At 44.3% G+C, this 20263-nt stretch overlaps 1 protein-coding gene and 1 non-coding gene across 3 annotated transcripts in view; both read right to left on the reverse strand.

Annotated features, from left to right (window-relative positions):
• The window catches only part of LOC135348755 (cullin-9-like), a 29296-nt gene continuing 9033 nt past the window's right edge, over window positions 1–20263 (reverse strand). For both annotated transcript variants that reach the window (XM_064547068.1, XM_064547069.1), the window contains 30 exons: window positions 19164–20008; window positions 18802–19025; window positions 17601–17856; window positions 17284–17395; window positions 16906–17031; window positions 16439–16643; window positions 16102–16273; window positions 15722–15824; window positions 15192–15454; window positions 14629–14762; window positions 14102–14310; window positions 13630–13766; window positions 13187–13328; window positions 11677–11856; window positions 11304–11479; window positions 10850–11066; window positions 6990–7167; window positions 6701–6846; window positions 5279–5547; window positions 4735–4912; window positions 3771–4523; window positions 3313–3456; window positions 2862–3026; window positions 2167–2330; window positions 1873–1963; window positions 1529–1714; window positions 1214–1328; window positions 840–976; window positions 561–622; window positions 1–276 (listed from right to left, as the gene is read on the reverse strand). In XM_064547068.1, the coding sequence (XP_064403138.1) occupies window positions 93–276; window positions 561–622; window positions 840–976; window positions 1214–1328; window positions 1529–1714; window positions 1873–1963; window positions 2167–2330; window positions 2862–3026; window positions 3313–3456; window positions 3771–4523; window positions 4735–4912; window positions 5279–5547; window positions 6701–6846; window positions 6990–7167; window positions 10850–11066; window positions 11304–11479; window positions 11677–11856; window positions 13187–13328; window positions 13630–13766; window positions 14102–14310; window positions 14629–14762; window positions 15192–15454; window positions 15722–15824; window positions 16102–16273; window positions 16439–16643; window positions 16906–17031; window positions 17284–17395; window positions 17601–17856; window positions 18802–19025; window positions 19164–20008 (6273 nt within the window). In that variant the 3' untranslated portion in view covers window positions 1–92. The remainder of the gene's footprint in view (window positions 277–560; window positions 623–839; window positions 977–1213; window positions 1329–1528; window positions 1715–1872; window positions 1964–2166; window positions 2331–2861; window positions 3027–3312; window positions 3457–3770; window positions 4524–4734; window positions 4913–5278; window positions 5548–6700; window positions 6847–6989; window positions 7168–10849; window positions 11067–11303; window positions 11480–11676; window positions 11857–13186; window positions 13329–13629; window positions 13767–14101; window positions 14311–14628; window positions 14763–15191; window positions 15455–15721; window positions 15825–16101; window positions 16274–16438; window positions 16644–16905; window positions 17032–17283; window positions 17396–17600; window positions 17857–18801; window positions 19026–19163; window positions 20009–20263) is intronic.
• Trnan-guu (transfer RNA asparagine (anticodon GUU)) lies at window positions 13473–13546 on the reverse strand. The gene has a single exon. It is a non-coding gene; the product is annotated as a tRNA-Asn (tRNA).

The following is a 20263-nucleotide window of genomic DNA, read 5'->3' on the forward strand; positions in this document are numbered from 1 at the left end:
TTTGTTTAAATCCACAATTAGACAACAATCACAAAATCAAGTGTTCCAAAATACAATGCATGAGCAAGAAAAAAGTTTTAGAAATGTCCTAATTAATATCTGGAAAATGGAAACATGTCGTCATAGTCAATTCCATGGTCCCAGGTTTCGAATGCATCATGATAAGAATCTTCGTAGTCACTATAGTCGTACATGTCATCATCATCATCGAAATCATCTTCATCATCGTAACTGTCATCGTACAGATAGCTGGACCTCTCGTCTCCGTGCACGATACTGAATGGCAGAAAAATATGCTAGGGTACAGCGTGTCAACGAATAAATTATTATAATCATTGGTAGAGGTACATGTACACACGTACACCGTACACTTTGTGGGAGGTCAGGGGGTGTAACCATAAAAGGAGACAATATAGACGCAGTTAAGCTACTTTAGAGCACATCGGACACTGAGACGACTACTGCACAGTAGTGTGTATAGTGTATACAGAATATAGTGTGATACATGAGTACAGTGTGTATAGATAGAAGCTGTTACAGTACCAGTTCATTGTACCCACCTCTCCTCTTCCTCCTCCTCATCGCTAATGCCCAGCTCTGTGATCTCTCCCAGCTTGAATTGCTGTGTGTGTGTGTGTGTGTGTGTGTGTGTGTGTGTGTGTGTGTGTGTGGTGGGTGAGTCAGTACATGTACATTTTCATAATTGAAAGGTGAAGGAAGTTGGAGGGGCTCGTGGCTCGTTATTTTTGTCATGTGATTGCTGCAGCAAGATTTCTGCGCTAATGTAGTCCCTAAAACCACCCATATGATACCGGTCACACCCTACGACTGGAGCTCACCTGCTGTGCTCCAACCAACAGCTTGTCCCTAGTGTTCTCGATTTTGCTGACTAGTCGGTAGCCATCTTGAAGCCTTCTCTCTGAGAGTGTGTTGAGCGTCCTAGCCACGTCAGTGATGGTCGATAGAAGAGTATTCTCTGAAGGAAACGGAAACACAACTGTCATGCATTGCAGAGTTACAAGAAGAATACAATACCTATACCAACACCCCAGCTACATATAACCCTCAATAGCCATTTATTTAGATGCATAGACGGCACTGACAGTAGCTACTATTGTACAATGTAGAACAGGTGAAATGTGCATATTATTAACTATACTAGTATCATTCCTACAATGACAGAAGCCGAGGCCGAGGGCATAGAGGGACTTACCGAGAAAGGCTTGGAGGACGTTGGTATCTCCCTCGAGGCTCTCAGAGAGGAAGCCCAGGTAGCCAGACGTGTCCATCTTACTGAAGAACTCAGCCACACACGTGTACAGCAACATCTGTGACAACAAATTATAAATTAAGCTCAGTACTAGTATCATTATTGCATTTATGAGGTTTTCTGTACCCAAAATAAAGGGCACTCTAAACAAGAACTGGGCATTTCACCTAATTCACATTAATTAAAATACGCTGCACAGGTCCGAAAATGAGCAGATAGTTTAGTTGTACTCAAATCATCGCACTACAAACCCGTTACCTTGTGACACTGTACGAGTAGTTCACAGGCGTCACTGATGAAGCTGAGGGTCTTGATGGGGACACTGGCACTCATCCCCTTCACTATCACACACAGCTTCTCCGCAAAGCACTTGGAGCGATGATGCGAGGTACAAAGGTCGTTGAAGTCCTGAAACTTCTTGTGGTCCTTGGCTGACTTACTCAACTGGGAAGGGATAAGATACAATGCAAATAGTGTGAGTGCATACAAGGAATGACTAGCTAACTACGTGTATAAGGTACATGTTATTTGTACACCATGCACACAACTCTTTGCACAAATAAGAAGACATATTCATGGAATTTTGCTGCCTGTACACGTACCTTGGCAGAGCAGTTGAAGTAGTCTGTGTGGGTAGCTTTCCAAGGCTTCATACATTTCCAGCAGAAGTCGTGTCCACACTTGCACTTCATGCTACAGCACAGATAACAATAATTACACACACATAACATTGCGTAATACATGTAGCTGCACACAGAGACGAAAGCCCACAAAGAATATAGGACTGAAGCTTGTACAAGAAACAGATTTTAAGACAAAATTAAAAGGTAATTTCTCCCTCTAAACTCTACCCATTACATCGTGCATATACTGTACTACGATGCACTCAAACTTACTGCAGACAGCCCTCGTTCTTCTCAATGTGAGCTGAGCAGCTGGGGCACATTTTGGCGATGATATTGGCCAACTGTTTGGACTTAGAGTCCTCGTCCATGCCCACGTAGAAACCACCAATCTCCACCCATTTTTGTATGTTCTCACACGTAGCAGGCTGGTGGGACTGCAGGAGAGAGGGAGGGCAATTGTAGTCATGTCAGCTTATATAAAAAATCTTAGGACGATAAGGGAAAGCAAATAATGTGGTCCTGGTGACTTTTGAATACATGATATCAGTAAACTTCGAGCTACAGTATGGCTCTTAAATTTGATGGCTACTGCATGATCACCGAAAAGCAAAGCAAACACTTGGTAAACTTAATAATTAGTTTTCATCAAGAGTAGATAAGAGTAAGAGTGTTGAACTGCTAGTAATAGCAATTTACTGCTCCTGCGTCATCACTTGATAGTAATCAGTACTAATTTGTTATGTTAGCAACACTTCCCAGAAACCGCACATGCTGTGATTGCGCAGTTCAGTGCTACAAACCACAGACCACAGTTTACTTAACAGCACTCGAATAGTGACGACAGTGATGACGCATGTCAAGGCAAATGCGGTTCCACGATTACTACAGCAGTTGAACACTCTTACTCTTATCTACTCTTGTTTTCACTCATGCTAATAGAGGGATAGAGTGATCATAGTCCTCACCTCAATGAAGGTACATGAGAAGCACGAGGTCCACTTGCAGACATGACACGCTCCCGTGTCCATACCGTCCCCCCTGCATAGGACCTGAGTGCAGCCCTGAGGGTTACGACACCACGTCAACCAGCTGCTACGCTCCACGTACGACTGGACCACCGTTTTGCCAAACTGGAGGTGAGGGGGGAGAGGGTAAAGGGGACAATCTAAACAATGGATGACTGACAATTGTGTAATGTACATGTGTAATGAAGTGAAGGTGGCTACTTACACCAAATAATGAGAGATTACAGACTATATAATTATTATTATTATATCGAACTGTACAAAAACAAAAATACACTCCTGGTGACCTAAAGTACTGTGAGTAATACATTGTACAGTTACTTCTGTAACATTGTGCCAGTGTGTTTCAGCCAAAGTCTACCTCACAAGTAGCCGACGGCCTATTGCTCACCTTGTTCATTGGATCAGTGTCTTCCCCAAACACCTTGACAAAGAAGCTCCTGGTGGGTCTGGCAGGACAGTCAAACACCGGGCACGAACAGCGAAGGGCTCTGTTCAGATCAATCTGAGTCAGCAGGTGGTTCTGCCAGCATGTCTGATCGTGTGTGAGTGTGTGGGGGAAGGGGGAAGAGTAGGGGAGGAGTAAGGATATGAAACGCCATAAAAATTCAGAATCTAAACTCACAATTAATAAGCACTAGATGTGTGTGTGTGTGTGTGTGTGTGTGTGTGTGTGTGTGTGTGTGTGTGTGTGTGTGTGTGTGGGGTTATATGTAAAATGTATTATTGAAACTAAGAAGGCCACAAAGGAAAAGGTATGACAGAATGAACTAATACTTCTCTAACACAAGAACCACCTTTACAATCATAACATAGGATGTACATATAAAGTAAGCGCATTCTGGTCACCTGACAACAGCCGTGGTTACACCACAGCCAGATAAGGTCATGTGAGCTCACACTCAGTGTACACACGGGACATATGATCATCTTTCGCCGAGGGGGAGGAGAGCCGAGGGCATGGCCAGATAACCCCGCCCCTTCCAAGATGGCCGTCGAGTCGTTGAGATATTGCTGCATCAGTTTGTCCGTGTTCCACTGGAAATCATGCAAGAGATGCTCCAGCTTCTCAACACTCAGTTTCAAGACCTGAGAAAGACTGTTCAGCAATGAGTTGATCTTAGACTGCACCTCGGCAGGTTTCAGTGACCGCAACGTCGGGAGCATGCCCAGCAACGGTGCTTCGTGCTGCTCGTAGAACTCATTAGCATAGAGTCGAGTGTGAGAGATTTGCTTTCTCTTTGCCTTGCTCTGCGGCTGCCTTCCACTACCAGTCCTTTTCTTGGACGGTTTAGAGGTAGTGCTGGTTGGAACAGCTGCAGCTTTTGTCGTGGATACGCTTGGCTCAACAGTCACCCTTGTTGATTTCGTATCTTTGAGTTTGTCTGTCGGTACGTCCTCAGGTTTTTGTGACTTGGCCTCATCTTGTGCAGTACTGGGGTCTGGGAGATAGACTAGCATCTGGCGATTGGCCATGTCTCGTTTAATGTACCCACTAACAATCAGGTGATCCACTCGCGAGCAGATGTCACGATAGTCAGAGTCGAACCTCCCAAATGATGCCCCTCGATCGAATCTGCCAGCAGAGCACCCTTTGATCACCTGCACAAATATACATGATTACGAGCAGCAAATGATAATAATAATAGAACATGACACTGTATATGTACGTACGTGTTCCATAATATTATACACGATTGTTGCAGCTAAGAGTTTTTATCAAAAAATTAATACACCGCAATAATGTATAAATGCTGTTCTAAGCTGGAACACTTTAGTTGTTGTTTCGAGGGTGTTCTAATCTCGAGGCTACCTTGTGAGCAATGTTGTCGACACTCATCTGCTTCTCCTTCTTGAGGATCCTCACGATGGCCGAGTCCATGACCGCCCTCCGCCGCTCAAACACGTGAGCCAGGTCGACGGCACGATCCGTACGAGAGGGGGTGGGGCATTGACCACGAGTTACCAGACGCACATCATATATACGCACTCTAAGCATAGAGAGGGAAATTGGTATCTCAATCAATAAACACATGCACACAGCTACTGCAGAGCCGCTCTAGTACACCTATATACACTGTATAATTATTGTAACAATACTACCTTACAGCACAAAATCGAAATTACCACTTTATACAGTTTTGTTTGCATCACTACGCATGATCCAGAAAAAGTGTGCATGTACTGCACTCTACATGTATACATTTGTACTGTACATGTACATGTACGTGCAGTCAAATAAAGCTAGTGTGGCCTATTGTGCTACATAAAAATCAGTTAAATAGATGATGACATAACCCACTCAGAGTACAACATTAAGGGCTAACAGCTGCACGCCATTATGTGTTCAGACGTACCTGTTGGACTTGTGCTTGTTGTGGACATCCTTGCTGAACCCTTCGTTGACCTTGAACACAGTGCTCACTTTGAACGGAGTGCTCTGTATCGCCGACAGCAACTCATCGTCAGCGCTGGGTGTGACAGTGGGTGTGGTTTCGGCTTGGTTAGTGCTGGCGGTGGTGATGATTAGGACAGCCTGTCGCTCTGAGGTGAGACTGAGTAGAGCCTCACAGATATCAGGGTAGGGGAGCTGGGTGGCTTCTTGCAGGGAGGGCACAGTGTGGGTCTGGGGGGAGGGGGGAGGGGGGGGAGTTAGGTACATGTAGGTATGTAAGTTAGGGGAGCTGGGTGGCCTCTTGCAGCGAGGGTACAGTGTGGGTCTGGGGGGAGGGGGGGTTAGATACATGTAGGCATGTAAGTTAGGGGAGCTTGGTGGCTTCTTGCAGCGAGGGTACAGTGTGGGTCTGGGGGGTTAGATACATGTAGGTATGTAAGTTAGGGGAGCTGGGTGGCCTCTTGCAGCGAGGGTACAGTGTGGGTCTGGGGGTTAGATACATGTAGGTATGTAAGTTAGGGGAGCTGGGTGGCTTCTTGCAGGGAGGGCACAGTGTGGGTCTGGGGGGAGGGGGAGGGGGGGGGTTAGGTGCATGTAGGTATGTAAGTTAGGGGAGCTTGGTGGCTTCTTGCAGAGAGGATACAGTGTGGGTCTGAGGGTCTGGGGGGTTAGATACATGTAGGCATGTAAGTTAGGGGAGCTTGGTGGCTTCTTGCAGAGAGGATACAGTGTGGGTCTGAGGGTCTGGGGGGTTAGATACATGTAGGCATGTAAGTTAAGGGAGCTTGGTGGCTTCTTTCAGCAAGGGCACAGTGTGGGTCTGAGGGTCTGGGGGGTTAAGATACATGTAGGTACTGTATTTACTTGATTAAACGCCCGGGCGTTTATTTCAGATCGAAGTCTTTAGAGGGGGCGTTTAATCCAGGAGGGCATTTATTGTTATGTCTACTCCAAAACTCTTGCACAGCAGCAGTTATTGTGCTCTTCTTGGGCTGCTGTCTCAGCTTGAATCTATTTCTCAGCTTAAATTTAAGTCATAGGAGTACCCTCTGTGTCGGTATCTCTCTCTGCCATCGATGCAGCATAAAAAGTATTATTATTCTATGCTGCCATGCTTGCAACTGGGTTCCATGTGCTATTTCAGCTCCACCCACAGTGCCACGCCCCATATATGGGCGATTATTTAAGATGGGCGTTTATTGACAAAGACAGAGCTTTTACCCTGGGCGTTTATTCAAGGAGGGCGTTTAATCAAGTAAGTACGATATGTAAGTTAGGGGAGCTGGGTGCAACTATCTTGATATATTCTGGTTAAAGAGCACACATGGAAACGTTTACATGTACCAAACTACAATATAAGACGTTATTTACATGTGGTACTCACGTTACTGGCTATGAACTGCATGAGAACACACATCTGCACGGTGGACAGGACCAGTTTGATCCCTCCGTACACCACCACTGCCCAACCTTGGAGTGTGAACTGGAGTCGTCGAGGCCTCTCATGATGCTGGAGACCACACTCGTGGACTGCATGCGGGGAGTGAGAGTACATGACTAACAGGGAACTAGCAGGTTATGAAGTTTCATAGACAATCATATATTATGTAGGAGCACTACAGTGGAGAGAGTTCTTGAATCTGATACAGTACAACTTAATTATTGATGCAAACCTGAAGAGAAGAATTTTGTGAAGTCCTCACAAAACTGAGCAAGAGTGGACGGGAGATGGGAGATAGGAAGTGGGCGTGGTCTCACAGGCCAGAAGCATGGGTTGAGAGTGTACACTTGGAACACCCTCTCTCGATACAGGGAGCACTTCTGAGAGAGCTGGATGATCTCCGGGGGCAACTGCAGGGGCAATATAAAAGCCATCAATAAACTCTTGTTATGTAGTGTGTGAATTGACCACCCATAATTATTATTAATATCCTGCTTTTACGGAATATTGAGTTGAACCTGCTTGACTGATGCTTACATGTACAAAGGTCTCTCATAGTGTGAATATTAAATGAGGAGCACAACAGACACGCTACATGCACAGTACATACATGAACATGTACATGTATCTGTATACCGTATTACTAGAATGTTTTGCGAGCATCAAACATTTGCGAATTTTGCGAGGGTTGATCAATTTGTAACAATAACATCAGCGAAACCTAAATTATTACACACGATCCTTGCCAGAACGCAATAGTTGATCGCAAAGGGTCAACTTTTCTGCTGATTTGGCTCATTCACAAAGGTTTTTCACCAGCAAAATATTCTAGTAATACGGTACTCACAGCAGTGCTGGCTGGCTTGTAGTATAATACGCTACATGCACAGTATATACCGTACTCCACCGAAATTACGCCCACCCTAATTGCATGCTACAAAGCAGCTATAGGTGGGATGGTGGGCCAGCAGTTTTGTCTCGAAATTAAGCCCACCCAGGCGTTTGCCTCGAAATTACGCCCACTCATTAAGAAATGAAAGCACCGCAGGTGCTGATGCCTCGGTGGAGGTGCCAAAGCTACACAACATAAAGCCTTGGGAGACCACCACCCCCTTTGAGACAGGACTGCTCCAGTGTGCTCATGCAGTACCACATGTCTCAGTCACAGCCTCTGCCTAGACCAATTAGTTTAATTACCAACAAGCAAACCTAACACAAAGTGAACTGTCCTCATCACCTTCTGCATGTACACCCCAAGAACTTCAGATTTTGAACAACCTATTCAAGTCAACAATCTCTCAACAACATCTCTATATTATATAATAGAAAATTAATAGATAATTATGTCTAGCTACTGTACCAACACTTCTTAAACAAAGCTCACCTAATACAGCTCCATGGCTAATAACAAGTCAACACTATAATTTTGTTTACACATGCATTTCTGCTTGTACAGCTAAAGAATTAGCACTGCTAGAATTTGGTGTGTGTCCTGAGCGCTGTATCACATCTTCTTGTGGTGTGTGTCCTGAGCGCTGTACCATATCTTCCGGTGGTGTGTTTTCTGAGCCCTGCAACACAATTTCCTGCGGTGTGTTTTCTGAGCCCTGTGACACAATTTCCTGCGGTGTGTTTTCTGAGCCCTGTGACACAATTTCCTGTGGTGTTGTTGGCTGACCTCCTAATGAATCAGCAGTTTTGACCTTGATACAAGAAATAATTGTTGTAAAAATTCCTCCCACAGTAGTCGCCAGAACTGATGGAACAATAGGTCCTAGAAAGGCAATTACTCCACGGCTGTTTCTATATTCTTGAATCAGTAAAGTGTACTTGTAGACGAAACTAACGAATACTCCAACACCACCAGCAACACCAATCAAAAGGAATATAAGCGTAACTAATGCAAAAATAAATCCTGCGAGGGATTCCACCTTGTGTACCATCTTTAGACCAGTAGCTAAGACCGAAATTAGAGCAAAGAGGCTTGAGAGGTACAAAAGCAACAGAGAGCCAGATTCAACTGGTGCAGCTATAACTGCAAACGATATAAAAACCGAATTGAAGAGAGCAAGCTGAGCAAAAAAAGTGATGACTACTATTGAAAGAGCGTGGCATCCATTCTTGAGCACACATTTTGCAATTATTGAATTGAATTTACCTTCCGTCAGTTTTGTATTATAATGGACCCTAGTGTCATCCTCATTTTTATTTTCAAGGTAGTAATAATCCTTATATTTACAAAGGCAATTGATATAGTAGCAATCAAGACAAAAAGCTTTGTTCCCCTCCTGTTTATTCTCAATTCTTGCAAATATAAACATAGCTAAAAGTGCCCATCCACAATCCAGAATGAATAAAACAAGAAAACCATATACAAAGTTGATTTCCACTTTTACATCTTTAAGGTAAAAACCATTGGATGTTTTTATAGCCAAACCATTGCATGCACATATCGGTACAATCAACAGTAAAATTACCACAATCACTGCCCAAACGTAATACCTCAAGCGTGACTCGTCATCATTCATCTTTTTTTTTAACTCACGGTAAAGGCTAATCATTATCAATGGTACTGCAAAAGTAATGGATACTTCAAGTGCTCCAAAAGAAACCCACAGAAGGATTCTTAAATTTCGAAAGAGACCTACTTCATCAAATATGCAGTAATCACCGGGATCAGTGCCAAACACATACACAGAGTAACCATTCTCAGTACTCGAGTCAAAGCCATTTGTTGTCACAGCATTACGATGCTTTGCATACGATAAAAGCTGTAAATGAAATAATTATATGGGGGTATAGATTAATGAATAACCAAATATGATACTTACATTTGCTGTCAGATTATTGAGTAGATGGTGACCTACAGTGAGATTGCTTGGAAGACAAATTTTATCAAGGTCAAAATTTTCTGAGTGGAAGTTGCAGATAGGATCGAGAGTGACATTAGCATAGCGTAACTCCACCGGGTACATGGTGAGAGCCAAGTAATGGAGGAGCTCGCTTCGAATCAGCAGGTTGATGGGAGAGTACAGCCATCGATACTTCACCGGCTCATTGGAGCCATTGAAATGGTAAGCAACTTGAACTGAAATACTTTGTTGGCGATTAGTTGGAAAGAAAGCTTCACTCAAATTCACCAAATTTTGTGGCCATTTGAGAAGGGATGACTCTAAGCTATGGTACTCTCTGTCACCAATACATGTCGGATTGTCAGCGGAGGCTAAAGGTCGCTCACTACTAGCACCATTAATAGAGCTTCAACTAGGCTAACACTCTGCATTGCTGCTAACAGATATTCTATTCACTGAGTTCTTTGGCAACTCAAAAGCACATGTTTCAAAATTATTAATACAGTCACATGTTTTATGATAAGAAAGCCTCAAGTCCTGTGAACATGTTTCCTTTCTCTTGCGGCTTATAGACCAGCAGACCGGTACTACAGTCTACATAATTATGCATGTTTGAAGCAATAAATGTGTATAAGAGAGCTTATCATTGAAACTCTGGCAGGGAATATAGTACTAATGTGTATGAAAGCACCGCGGGTGCTGATGCCTCGGTGGAGGTGCCAAAGCTACATAACATAAAGGTATAGTAGATCACATTATAATTATCATGATGAACATTAATTTTTGCATTGCTTCATGCAAACTCGGTAATGATGGACCATGATTGTGTTAAAAACAATCGATGCCAAAAGTTCAAGTCTATAAAATTAATGGTTGCATCAGTAGAGCCTTGCAGCTCTCTCCTCACTCTTGCAGCTACCAATAGCTAGCGTTCTAGTGCAGAGCTAACTACTAAGTAGAGTAGCAACACTCGGTGAACAACTTTTACTACGCAGGCTAATCAAGCTATAATATCTAGCTATATTCAGAGCTATATAACCAGCTAGCTTACACAAGAAACTGCTAAACCTTTTGTTGAAAACTGCTCACTGACAAATGCATCACTTCCTGGTGGGCATATTCTCGTGGCAAATTAGCCTATAGGAACTTTCACTCAAAAGTGGGGGTGGGCGTAATTTTGGACGTGGGCGTAATCTCGGTACAGTACGGTACATGTACAGTCATGTATCTGTACACTCACAGCAGTGTGCTGGCTGGCTTGTAACATGAGTTGGTCGAGGCTCTCCAACAGCTCACTGTCACAGAACCTGTCCATGAGAGTCTGGCTCGAGTCCAGGTCCTCCAACATGGCCAGAGGGCTCTTACGAGGGAAGCAGTGAGCAAATGTGGCAGCCAGTCTCTTCTCAAGAAGGATGGAGATAGAACGCCCCCGGATGACACGGGAAGACAGCTGCTGTCTGTGAGGGGTGTGGTGTGTGATGGGTGGTGGGTGGTGGTGTCTAACTCTAACCCTATGAAGGTACAGGTATTTAGGTACTGTATAGAAGAGTGTTTGATGGAAACCATGCAATAAAATATACATTAACATAGTGCGTTAACGTTCATGATATTACAATGCTCTACTATATGGAGTACACTACCCAAAGAGCAAACTGAGATGTATAGATACTGTACATGTACATGACTGGGCTCACATGTAGTAGTGCTCAAAGATGTGAGCTAGGTCTAGGCCGTGCAGGAACTGGATGGGCTCGGCAAAATGGAGCAGCATCTTTTCTCTTTGACTCTCCCCCATGTGGTGTAGTCTGGCCGAGTCCTTACCGGCCACGTCCAGCAGTGAGTCCACACACAGACAAAGCAGCTCACAAAGCTGTAGGATAGGATACAAGTGTACATAATGTCCGTGGTGTGCCTGTTTGTAACTTTGAGTTCAACAATATAAAAGTGACTACAATTTCAACGGTGAAAAGAGGTGAGTTCATGCAGTTGCCTTTAGGGGTTTTAGCTACAAATAAAATGCTTTAGGATCCGTACGTCTAAGAACAAACAGTACTCCAGCCCACTCACCCTGACCCCTGTGACCTCATCTAGCCCCTGGAAGGCCCGGGAAAAGCCCTCCTTCAGAGAGAGAACAAACTGAGAGTGGCCTCCGAACAGCTCCAACATGGCCTGCTTGAGTTGATCATACACATTCAGTAGCTCGGCAGCCACTTGATAAGGAGACTCCAGACTGAACATTTTCAGAACCTGCAGTCAAGTACAGCTGAATACACGTACAGCTGAATACACGTTCAGCTGTATACATGTATGTCCCACCCTTGAAGTGGTGTTGTGTACGGCTAAAAGTACAAATAATACTATCATGTGCAGTAGATGTACCAGGGCTGCATTGAGGGGGGGGGCGAGGGGGGTAATTCGTCCCCCCCCTAGGATCTGGCTGTACTTGCTATAATTCTGATGACTTCTCCCCTCCTACATTTTTAAATTGCCCAATTCGCCCCCCCCCCCCCGATCCAAAATTCTGGATGCAGCCCTGTGTATAGTAGACCGATCATTATTCAATTAACACTGCTTCTACAACCAGCCTCTAAGCATGAGCAGCTGCACTATACTACCATATACGCTGAGAAAGATTTCGCAGATTGCTCAAAATACACATTTCGTAGATTCTAATCCAAAAATAAAACAATGAATCCCAAAACTTCGCAAAGTTCTATAATTTTTAAGGCTTGACCTAAAAACAGCAAAAAAATTTGAGACTATAGAAACTGGATTATTAGCGCATGCGCTTTTAGGGTCAATAGCAGAGCTCTATACGCTTATATTCGAGAATGCGCCTATAATGCAGTCATTTTGAGCCCCACCCAGCAACCGGACGTCTGTGTGATGAGAGCTGGCGAGCAAGCAAGGCAAGCAGGCAACCCTAACTGGATCTATATCATACTATTATGTTACAGTTCATTTTACAGTTCATTTACATCATTTAAATTCATATTATAAAAACATTCATATTCACCAGGAACTTGGAATAATCATCCATGTCTCACATTCTCTCAGCATGATCAGACAAGGTAACAGCATGCCCTTACAGATGGATATCACCAGCTACCGTATAGCGCGAAATTTTCGAGGCACTTATATTTCGTAGATTGGCCTCTAAAAGTATTTTCGTTGCACAATGTTCGCGGAATGACTGTTTACCGGAAGCCACGCCTTTAAATCTTTGCACGTTTTAGCAGGTATTTCAATTTTCGTGGACTTAATTTTCGTGTAGGATTGCTACCCACGAAATCCGCGAAAATTAAGCCCCTCGAACATTTCGCGCTATACGGTATATAGCTATCATGCACTGTACAAGCTAACTAGCTCATAGATAAACAAAATTAGCTGAATCAATTCTAAAATTTCACTAATAACCTTCGCATAATTGGAAAAGCGCTTCAATTCGAGTATAAAAAGCCTGCAGTTGAGCATGGGCTTAAAATAAAGATACGCTTATAATCGAGTAAGCGCTAATAATTCAGTTTCTACGGTATAATTATAATCAACATTCCCATGCAGTCAGCAGTTAGCTCACCAGTGACACCTGTCTTTCAACAATGCTCCCCCAGCACTTGGCGAGGGCGATGGTGCCTGATCCGATGACTACCCTCCGTTCCTCTTCCTCCCTTTCCTCACGAGCCTTATCTGCTGCCTCAGCAATCTCATCAATACCATACCTAGGGGGGAGAGAAAGATTTGACAATACAGTACTTTGGTGGGGGCAAAAGTTTTATGAGCGGGATACATAAGGTAAGAGAGTAAATGAAAAACAGTTCACGGTAAAAGCCAAGTTATTCCACCCAATTTCTGAAGAAAATAATCGCACCTGGCTGGGCTTGAACCAGCAACCTTTCGGTTAACAGCCGAACGCGCTAACCAATTGCGCCACAAGTGCTTGCTGACAAACAACACACGCAAGCTTGCTCACATTACGTATGTTCAAAGAACTAAACTCAAGATAATTAATTGTTGTAATACCTGGCTCCTCCCATATAGAATCCACGCTGGGGTTTGGGCGGAGGGTCATCCTCTTCTACCGGGGGGGGAGGTGGTTTCTTGGAGGAGGTATCGTCCCATTCCACTAGTAGACGACAGATACGCCGAATCTGAGACATCTGTGTAGGACAGTAGAGTCATAAAAACAAGAACAGCTGTACCTTATACATGCACATAATGTTTATCTACGGCACTCTGCTTAAATTAACTATTCCTAACACCAACATCATGCACTCCTGCTAACATCAATCCACTGCACTCAATCTAGACCAGTGCTGTAACTATATAAGACAAATGTGTATATAGTGCATTCGATACTAAGTTTAGATCTCACATTCAGTAATACTAAGGTAACATGGCTAGTACATACATGCATACAGGTACATGTATACAGGGGCACATAATTTCTATTTTGCCCAAACTTAGCTACGTTGTATTTGCTAGTCAGACGTACTTTCACTAGTCTCTTCTGAGCCTTTTGTAACTTGAGAGGGTCGACTGATGAGTCCTGGGAGAGGATGTCCATGTCCGAGACCCTGCCCTTATCCAGAGACCGCCCCCCATACAAACTGGCGGCCAGTGCCCTCCATTGAGAGGCCAGTGGGGCCTGCATCTGGGCCATGTAGTCGTGGATCAATTCACCTAGATCAGGCCCACCAGAGTCTGTGCGTGTGTGCGTGCGTGTGTGTGTGTGTGTATGCGCGGGTGTGTGTGTGTATGCGTGTGTTTGCGTGTGTGTACGTGTGCAAGAGCAGTTACCACGGCGTCTGTTCACCTTTGCATGTAATTGTAAGCATACTTAAAGCATTAGTTAAGACCTATACTTTCAGCTGCCTCCTATCACTGAAATTAGACCTTCCAAACTCAAGTCATTACACATGTATCTTACATAAGCATGCACACACACAGTACACGACAGTCACACCTTTAAGAGAGCAAGTGACAGTGTTAAATGTGTGTGCAGTGGGTGGGTATACTCACTTGGTTTAGTGAGGGTCTCTATGAGAGGAGTGACCAGTGCACTGCGGCAGGCCTGACCTATACACTGACGCGACTGAGCGGTGTGAAGGAAGCTATCTCCAAACATCTGCTCGTACAGGATGACAGCGCTCAGTCTGAGGGGGGGGGGAGGGGGGGTGATCAGAATGTTATGTACAAGAAATAAGGTGGGAAAAAGACCAACAGAACACTTTTTTATGAGGCGAATTTGGGGTGCACAATCAACACTCTATATAAGGCCAACTACGCTATTTTACAACGCTACAGTACTTATACTTGTATGTACGTCGTACTAGAAAACCACTTCCATGTACATGTTTGTACTTTTTTTTACTTTACACACAGTCAGTGCTAAGAGACTACACAAGCACTACAACCTCCACACAATCCACCTACAATACAACTCTTCACTGTCAGCAACCTCATTGACACTATATTTAACAGCACTACAGAATACTTTAACATTGAGAACTCCACACATATGCACGTGTACATGTACAATATATGTATCAGTAGGAACCATTTGTATTACTAACTAGACGTACTTATCGAACAGCTCCAGAGGACCAAGGTTGGAGCGCAGCCATGTCTGCAGTTGTATCTGATAGAAGAGCTTGCTGCGAGCTGAGAAGATGTCTCCAAACAGTGGCCATAGAGAGGTGGTGGTGGCCTGACACTTGATGCCATGGATACGACAGTCGACTCCGCCCAACTGGCACCTCTTGATACGAACGATAACCACAGCGTAGAACTTCTTGGCATTGGTCACTATCTCGTAGCTACCATTGAAGGTGGCAGGAATGTAAACCTGGGGGAGAGAGAGGCATCAGATAATCACTCAGTCTATACCTACTGTACATATCAATGGAGGTATACTGGACATGCACATTGTATGCATGTACATGTAGGTCAAGTGGAAATAATTGCAGTAACACATGTAGTTTGAAACACTATGTCTCTGGATATCACCAGTTTACACATGTACACCAGTAATGGAGATAAGCCAGTTCTGATTAGAGGAAGGGTCACATCACACACACCCCAGCCCTAAGTACTAACAGCCCTCGGCACTCACGTTGCTGATCTCCTGGGCATTGTCGGCCGTGGGCCCGCCGTGAACTGACACCCTCTGAGGCATGAAGTTAGGGGACTCAGAAGTCACCCCCATGTACATCTTCCTGCAAAGTCAAGGCAAGCAATTAAACGTTGCTTTTCATAAAAACTACATGTGCCAATGTAGAATTTCCTCTGTATGGTCATAGTGGACCAATTTAGCATGCCTCTACTGTAGGTATGGGGTACGTGTACTCTCCATATAGAGTAAGTGAAAACTGTGCTATCGAACAAGCCATACCACCCCTTCCTCTCCAACAGTGACCCCTTCATACTATCAAGCGCGCACGCGCACGCACACGCACGCACACGCACACTTGATACTAAACACACATGACCTACTTGATGATGAGCCCCTGCTTCATGTGGAAGCGTATCCAGTGCGTCCCTGACCGACCAGTACTCTCCCAGGAGGTGCTTGGGTTATCGTCCACTAGATTCTCCTTGTGTTGGGAGTTGCTACTCACCTCCAGTGCCTCCCACCACTGTTCTTGGAGGGCACTCACCGCACCACCTGTCACGTGACATTCAAGTAATTGTCATGTGATCATAAATAAAAGCACAGACAATAACTGCACGATCATCGTACAATTCAGCTCTTTGTAACTATGCATAATGTGATAATGCAAAAGGACCAATAAGTACAATGAGTGATTTGTCACAAACAATAGGACGTTACCTGATCCAGCTGAGAGATATTTGATAAATGCCGAGAACCGGGGGAGGTTGACAGGCTCTGCCTCTCGTCTGGCGTCCTCGATAGCGGCCAGGAACAGCTGCAGGACTCCTGAGAATATGATCCGTAAGATCTTCTGATGGAGAGCAGCTCGTGATGATTCCTCACTCTCGCATAAGTCAGTCAACCGTGATATCGTCTCTCCCACCTGGGGGGGGGGGGTGAGTGACACAAATAAATTAGTAAAAAATTTTTGCGTTTTACGATGGGTACATGTACAAAGGTACTACGGTAAGGACAGCTTACGAGCAATACAGCAGAGAAGGCCTAATATAAACAACCCAAGCTAAAAGAAAAGGCACTTTTGGAGGTCTAGCCACCCCTAGAAGGCATTGGCACCCATGTCATGATACAGCACTACAATATACTTGACAGTTGTATAAGAGAGCTTTAGTTTAATCTCCACTCACAGTATCGTCCTGGAACAAGAGCTTTGCGTTCTTGAGGGGAGTGATAATATTCTCTGCTGCCATGACAGCCAGGTGGTCAGGGTCCTTGGACAGCCTCTCCAGCGCCCTCAGGCACACAGTGTGTTTCTGTGTATGCGTGTGGTGTGAAGGGGAGGACAGCGTGAGTGATTGAAAGGGACTTCAGCACACATTCGATTAAATTAAGCACCAACAAAATGGGTCCTTTGAACAATAGGTAGAGTTCAGTTCATTATAGGTCTTTAGTTTCTTTGGGTTAGTTATACGAGGGTCCAGTTTGAAACGCTCAATTGTGCACAGAAATCACAACCAGCTGTCATGGATGAGTGGCTAGCTACAGAAAGAACAGCTCTTACACACCTGTCTGTCAGAGGAGTAGCTGGAGAGGATGTTGACGATTGCCCTGAGGCCACCCTGCAGCACCACCTCAGCAGCTGCATCCTCACTGAACTCCATCAGGGAGCAGATAATCCTGCAGAGAAACATAGTCTGTAACTACGCACATGCACTAAGTTTCTGATCTCACAGTTAAGCTGCATTGTATCCCACCAATAATTCAAGAGTAGAATCAATAAACTTTCTATAAATTCAGGGCTGCGATTCATGTATGTTAGTAATATCCTATCCCACGGACTATCGCCTACTGTAGGTACCCTATACAGGACACACCCACTTACGAGAGGGCATGCTCGACAAACTGGTCATTAGTGTTGACTTCGAGTGCTTGACAGAGGTAGTAGACTCCATGGTGACGAAGGAACAGCGACACAAACACAGGAGTGAGGTCAAAGTACTTGGCCTTACAGAACGGGGTGTTGCTGTTGAAGAGGCAAATCAACTTAACGAGAGGGTTTTTCCCCTTAATGTCCCCCACGTGACGTAGTGTCTTGACCACCGAGATGACCTCCCTGGTTGTCGTAGTGACCTCATCGTCTATAAAGTGGGTGGGGGGAGAATGATTGTCAGTATATACGTACATTGTATGTAAATGAGGTACAGTACTCACTGTATAAACAAACACATAATAAATTATTGTGAATCACACATATAATTTCCAGCATGAGAGATCAATTTACATCAGGGTACAGTACATACAATTGCAGGCAGGCATTGCAACTGTTATAGCACATGTACAGTTTAACCAGAGATAAAGTAAGGAAAGGGATTGGCAACGGTCGAAAAAATGTGACTATCCTTGATGCGCTACGTCATCGACTTTTTTTCATCTTTTGTAGCCTCCATTTATAGCTAAAAGTAAAAAAACATGCTCAAGAAAATCAAAATCACGAATTTATGCAGCCTAGTTGATCAACAGAGACACAACAAAACAAGATATGCAGGTAAAACATCATAGGCTTACAGCAGTGCTTCTTAAAAGGGGCACAAACTAATATAACACTTTCTCGTCTTTTACAGCCTCCATTTTAGCATTTTTGGTAAAAAACATACAAAAGAGATTTAACCAAGGAAATGTATGCAGGCCAGTTCGTCAACATAGACACAAATAAGCAGGATCTGTAGGCAAAACATCATTTGGCTACGGCAGTGCTTCTTAAAAGGGGGCACAGACCAATAATAACTAGTTTTCAAGCTCTAGAGCACCACAATCAATTCTTCCACACTTGGACTTCACTTTAAATAAAGCACAGGACACGTGTAGCCTTACTATACGCAATTCTAAAGTCTCATGAGACTAATAACTAACTAAAAGTAATATTACTTCGTTTCGCGGGCGTTGTGCCGGGAAATAATGCGCATCAAGGATGGTTGAGAGGAAGTCAATATGAAATCAATGTGAAATGATCACGTGAGTTACTCCCGTTGCCAATCCCTCTATTACTCTATCTCTGGTTTAACAGACTGCCTTCCTTTCCTTACCCTGGTCTTTGCTGCTCTCCAATAGTGACCTAATCTCTGAGCCTGGTAGGGAGCTGCTGATCTTAGCCACAAGGTCCCTTTTCCCGGGAAATGACGGGAGATCAGTAAACACTGCCTTGAGCAGCTCTGGCACGCCCCACTCTTGGAACCGTGCAACCACGTCCTTTTCTCCTAGGACCAGCGTGAGAGTGATTAACCCTCCACACACAGTGGATAGGGACGTCCTGCGGGTGGGTGGGTGAGTAGAGGGTTAATTCTTAGGCCAAAATACTCACAAAAGGTACAGTACATGCAATTAAACAAGCTCATCCAAATATCACACTCTCAATTAACCCTGAAGGTGTCACTATAGACACACCCACCTTAACTGAGTCCGGGGCATGTGTGTGTGGAAGTAGTCCACAACGCATTTCATCCCTGTCACAAATGCCTTGAGGCCGGGCTCATCAGACACGGCCGATAGACTGACAAGCATCGTGACTATCACACTCCGGGTGCCAGACGAGACAATCTGCGGGACAGCCTCTTTCAGGGATTTATCCAGGTGTACGTACTCTAGGGCAACGCCATAACCACCAACGAGCTTGAAGATACACTCGATACCAGTCATTTGAAGTGAGAATGATCTTGGTGAGATTAGCATCAGTTTGAGGACAAACGAGAGAATACCATTCACACACATTTCCTGTCTTTCGCCGTCACTTTGTAACATGTCACACGCACTCTTGACGACCTTTATACTTTGCAGAGCAATTTGGCAATTTTTAGGAGCCTTTGCCAAAACCTTCTCGATTGTCACTTTCGTAGAGAGCAGTTTCTTCATCGTTCCGTCCTGTGAGTGCTCAAGAAATCGCAGCTGCATTATAGCGTCGGGGAATTCCCTTCGACCACGAAGAGTCATCAAACCACCCAACGGATGATTTTCTAGTTCAATATATGCCGGGACATGACCGTGTTCTTCTTCGTGATAGGGATCTGGAAAAGGTGCTTCTTTTCGGAAGTTTCCTTCTAACTCTTCGTCGAGATTAATTTCTCCGGTGGCTGCTGGTATCTTGTCGGTCTCGTTCGTGTAGATTTCACGAAACTGAGTTTTCTCTCTGATTGTGAGGGGCTCATGTGAGAGGTGCGGGTGAGTGGACTCCAGTAGTTCTAAAACCTTGGCAACTTGACCATAGTCTGGAGAGTAGTTGATCAGATCTTCAAATCTCTGTGAAAAAAACGAGTTAATTGTAGGACACTTCTAAAGTAGTACATGCACACAAATGAATACACACACGTACACGAAACGTACTGTAGGTTACTGTACGGAAATCAAAACAAGGAAGACCATAGTGCAGTACTTAAAGTGCTTAAAACGTGTACACATGCTTCTAGTATTGAGGAATAGGTAGTTGCTCCGAGTGTTCTAATATAGCTGTAACCTCGTTCCCAGGCTGTTTTTTCTCTAGTGGAATACTAGGCC

The sequence above is a fragment of the Halichondria panicea genome, chromosome 15 (assembly GCF_963675165.1).
Source record: "Halichondria panicea chromosome 15, odHalPani1.1, whole genome shotgun sequence".
Taxonomy (NCBI): domain Eukaryota; kingdom Metazoa; phylum Porifera; class Demospongiae; order Suberitida; family Halichondriidae; genus Halichondria; species Halichondria panicea.